This window comes from Apis dorsata, unplaced genomic scaffold, assembly GCF_000469605.1.
Source record: "Apis dorsata unplaced genomic scaffold, Apis dorsata 1.3 scaffold_341, whole genome shotgun sequence".
NCBI classification, from domain to species: Eukaryota; Metazoa; Arthropoda; class Insecta; order Hymenoptera; family Apidae; genus Apis; species Apis dorsata.
The window spans coordinates 499638-508360 of record NW_006263608.1 but is presented as its reverse complement, the minus strand read 5'-3'; the positions used below and the strand labels follow the sequence as shown (position 1 = coordinate 508360).

At 39.2% G+C, this 8723-nt stretch overlaps 1 protein-coding gene across 7 annotated transcripts in view; it reads left to right on the top strand.

Moving 5' to 3' along the window:
* Nucleotides 1–8723, top strand: part of LOC102676785 (nephrin-like) — a 107027-nt gene that overhangs the window by 69734 nt on the left and 28570 nt on the right. For all 7 annotated transcript variants that reach the window (XR_004150838.1, XR_004150839.1, XM_031511672.1 and 4 more), the window contains one exon: nt 3205–3346. Coding sequence is in view for 5 of the 7 variants with exons in the window: in XM_031511672.1 (XP_031367532.1) it covers nt 3205–3346 (142 nt within the window). In the remaining 2 variants the exon portion in view is untranslated. The remainder of the gene's footprint in view (nt 1–3204; nt 3347–8723) is intronic.

Here is an 8723-nt window from a genome sequence, read left to right as displayed (position 1 = left end):
AGAGAGAGAGAGAGAGAGAGAGAGAGAGAGAGAGAGAGATTCCACGATCGAAGAAGAAATAATATCGAGGAGGGATGATCTCGCGGTGGCGAGATTCATTAGCAAACAAAGAAGATCGAAATTAAGATCGTGGATAGAAAACGCTGGAATCGATGATTTATATCGCCGTGTCAATGTTATCAATGCATTTAGATTAATAGTTTCGTGGATATGACAGACGGTTTGATAATAATTTACCGGGTACGCCCGTGTAATTACTATCGATCCATCCGAGGAACATCTGGATTGATGGCAAAGCTATCGGTCACCGCGAGTCCACCTCTATAATGATGTTCGAACAAATATAATCCGAATGTTTCGATTCTTGATCTATGAAAAACCAACGACTCGAGACGATTGTTCCATGAATTTCATCCACGAATTAACGTGTAAAACACTTTTGTATTTTGNATATATATATATCGTTGTTTCGATATTTTGTAAAACAGATTTGTCACGGTATATCATGGTAAAACAGTCTTCTTTATTTCGTTGAGAACAAACGTTTATAATCCTTCTTAATTTCTGTTAATGTGCTCTCGCATTCACCGTCTGCTGTTCCTATTTTTCGCCCTTCTCACACTTCTTTTCTATCTTCATCGTCAATCTTTTCGAATAGATATCAATTTCGATTCAAAAAAAACGAAACGTCAAACTCGAACCATTATCACTTCTTACAAAACTCGATTACTTTGAGAATGATATTCCACCGATCTAATCCGAGATAAGAAAATCTAAAATTTGAGATAAACAATCTATCCTGTGATATTGTAAAGGAAAAAATAATTGTTCGAGTTTAGACCACCATTTTTACCATTCTCCTCGCTGTCCCTTATCTCCCTAAATTACACCTGTTTTCACGAGAATTCACGCTCGCGTTTTGTAATTTTGACGGGTAAAAGTGAAGAGTCCCGATATCCTGGATCGCGACTGGAAAATGGCGAGGTTTTAACGATCCTGCGATATATATATATACATATATATATATATACATATATATATATAAAACCGTGGGGATGGAAGATTTTGGCAGACGGAAGCGAAACCGGGTGGTGGTGGTAGTAGTGGTGCTGCATCGACGAAAACGAAATGATAATCTTTGTGTGCAGGCTGGCTGTGCTCCGTTCGAATTCGCGACTCGAAGCCTCGTATCGCGGGCGGGAAGAGTGGTTTGAAAACACGGCGGCGGATCGGGCACGGCGCGGTTAACGAGCGGAATTCCCAGCGATTATGGCCGGCGATGACATACCTCCGCTTCTCTCGTTCAAAGAGTTGGAACTAAGCCACAGCTATTCGATTCGGAAGCTATTTACAGAGTTGTACGCGCGTATAAAACTAAAAACCGATGGAAAATATCTTAAAATCTTGGATGAAAATTCGAAATTCCTGATTTTTTTAAAATGAAAATATACGCGACAAGATCGTATATACAGGATCGTTTTTATATAAAAACGTGGGACACTTTTGAAGGATAAATTCTAGACGTCGAAACAATGAAAAAAGTTCGTATGCATATACGTCCGATAAGGCTTGATTAACGAGTTATTAAGTATTTTAAGTTTGTATTGGATAGACGAGACGGCGAAAGAGCGAGAACGCTCTATTAAAATGAATTTGTAATATAATATAATGTACGTAATATAATGTAATGTAATATTATGTAACTTCTTATTTAACGAAAATTTACCTCGAATAAGTTTCTATTATAAATAACTAATTACATTTCAATTTGCATAATTAAAATTTTTTTCTTAAATATAAAAATATCGCATAGTTACATTACACGATATTTATATACATTATCTTATATCGAAATTCATTTGAAATAATCAATTGTACATAAAAAAAAATATCATAAAATATTTACTTTCATCGAATACAATAATTCAACTAAGGATTCAAATGATATCTTTGTATACATAAAATAATTTATCTATGGATTTATATAAAATGATGTATATAATTAATTCTGGAAATTTCCTAAAACTTACTCGAGATAAATTTTAGTTAAATAAGGAGTTACGTACATTATATTACATTGAAATTCATTTAAAATAATCAATTGTATATAAAAAAAATATAGTCTTATCGGACACACGTGTATATATAAACTTCTTTTTGATGCCTAGAATCCACCTTCCAAAAGTGTTCCACATTTTTATAAACATCCTTTTTTTTCAGAGCGAAATTAAATGGGAAGAGGTTTGATTGATCTCGAAAGAAGCGTTTCCTTGCACTGTTTACGGGAAAATTAGAAAGAAGGAAGGCGAGCGCGCGTAGATGACACCGGTTGACTCGTATTCGTTCGTTCGAATTGAGAGGAGGGGGAAAGGCGTCACGCTTCGCATCCTCTCGCTAAGAGGCGAGGAGTAACGGATAAACTGGGCGCGTGGTGATCGTGGTAGCCGGGCCAATAGTCGACCAACTTCGCTTCGAAGCAGCACGCGAACCGTTAACTTTCCTGTTATCGTTTATTAAGCCTCTCGGAGAGTGTTCGCTTGGAAATTAGAGCGGAACGACGTTGCCCTCGAAGGAAGAAAGATCCGTCGCGTGAGAACGATCGAGCTTGTTGTTAATTAAAGAAGATGGGAAAGTAATGATGTGAAAAATTGGTGAGAATAAGATAAAAAAATAAGAAAAAAAAAGTGCAGCATACCGTGTGCGGTTCGTTTAAGGCGAGTGAAAATTCGAAGATGCGATCAATTTGTAATGTTGTTTCCTTTCGAGAAAATTCGAAATTTTTCGAATCTTTTTCAGCTCGATATCCTGCCACGCAACATTTGAATTTGAGATTTACGGCCTTTTTCAATCTCTCTCTCTTTCTCTTCGTTTCCGAACGAAACTCCATGAAAATCCATGACGGACGATGGAAAAAGGGAAATGCGGAAGGTGGAGAACGAGAAGAGAAGTGGAAAAACAATTCGCGAGGGAGATTTAATTTCGAAATAATCCAGAGTGGATTATTATTATTATTATTATTATTATTATTATTAGATAGAAATTTGAAATTCCGGCTAATCTCCGGCAACAAATTCGATGCTAAAGTAAATGAATTTCACTCCGTGCGTTGCGTTCCAGCATCCCTGTCGATTTATTACTTTTACGGAATGTTGGACGAGTTATGTCTGGTAATATAATTCGTGTACATTGGAATCCCGATTATAGTTTCAGGAAGACGGAACAAGCGTGAGCGTGTTGCAATGGACACCGTCGATCGAAGACGAGGGGAAATTTCTGGTGTGCAGGGCGACCAATCCGAAGCTGCAGGACACGGGTATCGAGGAACGATGGAAGCTAAAAGTGCATTGTAAGTGTATACATCGTATCTTTCTCTCTCTTTCTCTCTTCTATCTCTTTTTTCTTCCTCCCCTCCCCCTCCTCTCGTACCATCTTACGATATAAAATTAACGAGATCGATAGGAATTCCTGGCGCGCCTTCGCCCTCGTTCTCGATTATTCAATTATTTCGATAAATTTGAGAAAGCTCGGTCTCCCGGAATTGCGATCGAGACAAAGAAGAGTAGGAGAAGAGAAGAGAGAAGGGGGGGATTCGTGATGTACGCGAGCGGAATTTAGAAGAAATTGATACTCGTAGACCTCTGCTCTAGAAACCGAGAAAAGAAAGTTAAATGTCCTCGGCTTAAAAGGGGATTGGTGAAATAGGTGACTCACCGGCTAACGCATTGATTTCTCGTGGAAACGTGCCGTCTCGCTGTTATTGCTCCTCTTTGAAATATTCCTTCCCCTTCCAAATGTTAATTGCTAAAAGAACGAATCATCAAGTTCGATTCAGCGATTGAAATCCGATGGATCGATTGTCCATTATTTTCGGAAATCCGAAGATAAGATAAAAGAAGATGTGTAGAATGATTGTTGAGGGGAGGGATCGTTGACTCTTGCAAATATTATTCGCGGCCAAAGATCGTACGATTCCTGGTTAATTCGATTTCAATGGATTTCCACCAGCCACGGAGACACCAGATATAGAGAGCCTTTACGACGAAATTACGTGCCGGCTAATCTGTCCTGCCAACGTTCACCTGTATAACGTAAGCCAGATACGAGCTATCGTTATCCGTTTATTTACGACTGCGTGTCCGATCGGCCACTCGATGCATCCGCCATTACCCTTGTTTCCCACGCGTGTACGTGTGCGATATACGCATGCGCACGTATATACGGTGGATACTTGGCGCTAGTCCGACGGACGAGTAACGCGTAGAACGTGATTCATTCGTTCACGATGCCTCGTTCTGGTAATTTCACGATTTCGTTATATCGCGTTAACACCAATAACCGATTTTTCATAACGACGACGACGACGAGTCTTTTGCTTTCATCGAAATCGAAGAGGGAAATCGTTTTATTCCCGAAGAACGATTATACATCGCGCGAAACGAAATTATTTCTTGAATTATAACGGTTGATAAAAAGTGTACAGTTTGTCCCGAGTAACGAGATTATCTCGTTCGATCAAAAAGGTCACGAGAGATCGAGTTAAAATCGCGAACGCTAATAAACCTTTTGCCGCGATGGAATATCGATACACACCAATACTCGAGCAGGGATATTCCCCGGTGGATTCTTCCTCGCGGCGAAGAATCAATTCGAATAACTCGCTCGCAATCCGAATAATCCCGTAATAACGGTACAAGTCAAGGAAACGGACGAGAAATATTGAACGCTTCCAATTTTATTTCGTGAACGCGATATAATAAATTTTTAAACAAAAATTTTCCTCGAGTTATTCGATACGCTATTCGCTGATCGCCGTCCGGAATAATATCTCTTCGAGATCTCTAGGGTAAACACGGTAATAAAATTACTAGAAAAATAAAATCGGTACCCGTTTTTCGTCTTAAATACGAATAAGAATTCGCGCATGCATATGTAATATGTGGTTGGCACCGGAACCAAAAAGAAATACGTCGCGTAAATCGTTTCCATATTTTTACATAATCTATCGTAAGGAGGGGAAAGGGGGGAGAGGGGAAGAACGGAAGGAGATGTTACTTGACGTAAAATCGAGCGAGGAGGAAATGGGCGGCTGTTATTGTTACAAAGTGGACTGTATAACTGTTTACTGTACAGTTTACCGGTGGCTAACGATACAATTACGTATCTGTCAACGTCAACCTCGAGCTGTCAGTGGTAACGGTACGTGATACATCAGACGCATCAGGCCCGCGCATTTCCATCTCGCCTCCGTCCACAGATCGGAAAATCCTTGTTCAATCGATCGCCATATCGAGCGACGTGGAAAGAAGGGAAATAAGAAGCAAGTCTCGAATCTGTTCCGATCTATTCGTTTCGAGAATTCGCGATTGCTACCATGCAACAGTGGTTCGAACGATATATGTATATTAAATAGATAAAATTCATTTTCAAATTTATAAAAAATAATTATACGTTAAAATCTTAAATCCTTTCCTTTTTAAACGTTTACAACAAATTAAACAAAATAAATCTGTATACATAGGCAGAGAATTAATCGATAACTGATCGGTCAATAGTTGAGAAATATTCTGTAAAGAATTTATTAAGAAGCATTTAAATTTCTATTTTTAATTTAAATCGTTATAAATTTATCGATAAGTTTTTTGTTTCTTTTGTAAATTAATTTTAAAGTTAAAGTAATGATTTTTCAATGATTCCTTATATGTTCCACGTCATTCCACGCGATAAAAGTTGGATATATGAAAAAGTAGAAACTTTCTACTTTTTCTTTTATTGCTATATTTGATTCGCGAAACTATGCTAAAATTAATTTTGTTTATGGCCGCGGATTATTTAATCCAGCCAGACATTTATGAATTAATTTTAATCTACCTTATATTATAATAATGCGTTTATATCACTGTTCATTTATTATATTTTGGAGAAATAAGCGATAATAATATTCCTAACTTTAGTTGACAATTTTTTCTTTTATTCCTTTCGATCTCTCAATCTTTTTTCCTATATTCGTATTTTTATTTATTTTTAATACATCGACCATTACATAATAATAAATTATAATAAAAAGCAATGTTGTTCTCTAAAAAGGAAGAAAATAATTTTTTTCCAGTTAGGCCCTACCTCTCTCGAATATGGCTGTGCTTTGTGGATCGCGTCGAAACGAAGTTTAATCCAATTGGTTTAAAACGAGGGAGGAATCACAGAAAGAAACGTATCGAATTACGGGATTCGCGGATTCGATTAAGAGAAAAACGGTTAATTGGAGGGGAAGGGAGAGGCGAGGATCGGTGGCTCCGTGTCACGTGGTTAACGATCTGCTCGCAGGCGCGAGCCATCTATGTTCCTACGGCTGTGGAATCCGAGGCATAGCGCGTGTTCATTTGCCGGAAAGCTATTTCCTCCCTTCCATTACCGGACGACCGTGTATCGCGCATATTTGCGCCCGTGCGATCGAATCTCTTCGTTTTCGTTCCCGCACCTCCACGCACACGCATACACACATGAGCTGTGTAAAATTGCGAACTGTGCGTCAACGTCGCGCCAACTATGTTTCTTTCTTCTTTTTTCCGATTGGCGAGAAAAAAATATCCTTTCTTCGAGAAATTTGTAAAATTCACTCGACAATCGTTCGTAAAAAGGGAAATCGATCGGAAAGAGGGAGGGAGGGAGGTGATATCGTCGCCCCAGTAGACCGCTAGTCTAGTGCCACAAATCACCACAAAGCGCGATATAAATGTTCAGCTTTGGTTTTACTTGGTTATTTATCGAAACACGCGGCTAACATTTCTTTCTTCACTCCTCTTTCGAGCTATTATTCCCCTATCTTTTTTCCCCTCTTTTTCCCCTTTTTTCTCTTCCGTGAAACGTTATTTTGTTATACACACAGTTGATCGTTCTCGGGGAAAAACGTGATAAAAGTTTCGTCGACGGGAAGGATAATAGAAATTGGAAAGTTGACAATCTAGAAAACGAGTCGGAGACTCGACTCGTAGACTCGAGAGTTCGGGGCCAAACAACCTGGTCCGCGCGAAACCTGGCAAACTAATAATAATTCTCCCGTAGTAAACACGTTGAGAGATGCAACTCTACTCGCCAATTATGTCGTTTCTACTCTGGGCAAAATAGACAAAGTTTTGAAACGCGTCTCTCTTCCTCCCTCTCCCCTTCTCGAAAATTATGAACTCGGGTCAACAACGTCCCCCGACCCATCCCAGATTGATAGAGGGAACCCGGGCAAAGAGACACGTTGCATCTAATTAATATCTAGCGGCACAACTGCGTGACAAATCGAAACGGAAGGAAACGGACTCGGTGAATGCGTGCTCGGCAAGGATATTCCTTCGTGCTGCGAAATATAATTACGCTTCGCTCGCTACTACTTTCCTATCTCCGAGCCTTCGCTTAAAATAATTCAGAGACACCCGGATAAAGAGAGAGAGAGAGAAACTTGAATTTCCCGACCGCGCTTCGTTTCGTCTTTGGCCGAACAACGAACTTTGCAGAGAAGGAAAAAAAGCGCACGAAATTCGAAATTTTACAATAATATTGACGCTTTGCAACTCTTCCGCACCCAAATTTCTTAGCTAATTTAAAATGACTTCACGCGCGAATCAACGTATAAAACTTTTGTATTGTAATATTTCGTGTATCTTTACGTGAAGAAAGAAAATTTATCGAATGTTAAATTGTTTATATCGTTATCTCCTACGATATTTTAATAATAATAACTCTGCTCTCACATTCACCGTTTATTATTTTTCTTTTTCATCTTCTCTTACTACATTTCTCATACTACATAGAAATAATTTCGTTATTTAACAACGAAAACTCAAACTCATCTTCTCTAATTTCATTATTCCATGCTTACAAAACTAAAAAACTTTGAAAATAATATTTCTATTCCCACTAACCGTCAAACTCGCTCCGTCAACAAAGCGAATGTGGTGTAATTCGATCCGCGGTGTAGTTTGAGATAAAAAAAGTCTAACCGTCGACGGTATATTATTCTATTATTCGCTTCTCAAGGTTAAACGTGAAGAGCCTTAGGAATTTATTCTATATATTTTAAAAGAAATCAAACGTAAATAAATATCGTCGCCGTTCGAAATGCGGTTAATCTTGCTTCGTCGTAATTTATTAATTTATCACGCGTTCTGTCTCCCGATATATAACTTGATTACAAATCCCGTTACGAACTCGATACACGCGAAACGAAAAAGTAACAGTGGAGGAAAAAATTCGAACGGGAGAAAGCACAAATATTTTGAAAGGGTAGAAAAAACATTCCCGCCGTGACTGGGAAATTCAGTGAGCGAAATCAAACGTCTACCGATTTAGAGAAAGGCGGGGGAGAGAGAGGAGAATTCGAACGGGAGAGTTGACGTTATCGCGAGAAGCGGAGAAAGCGTTCGTTATTCCTGTTATGTAACGCGAGTTCGCCCGAGTGTGGTTAACGACGTCGTCCAACTTTGATTGGCCACGCGGACTCGTACTTGGCGGTGGCCAACTTTCGGTCCGCCACGGCTATTGCGTGTCGATCGAACACAAAAGGGACGTCGGTCGGATGGATATTGTTCTCCTCCCCGCTTCTGATCATCCTTCAGCGTGTCGTGGTGTGTGTATTTACGTGTATTTACGGTGGAATCAAGAATGAAACGTTCCCCTTCGTTAGAGTTCCCCTCCTCCAAGTGGTAATAAACCGCCCAAGGAATTTCGTAAACTCGAGC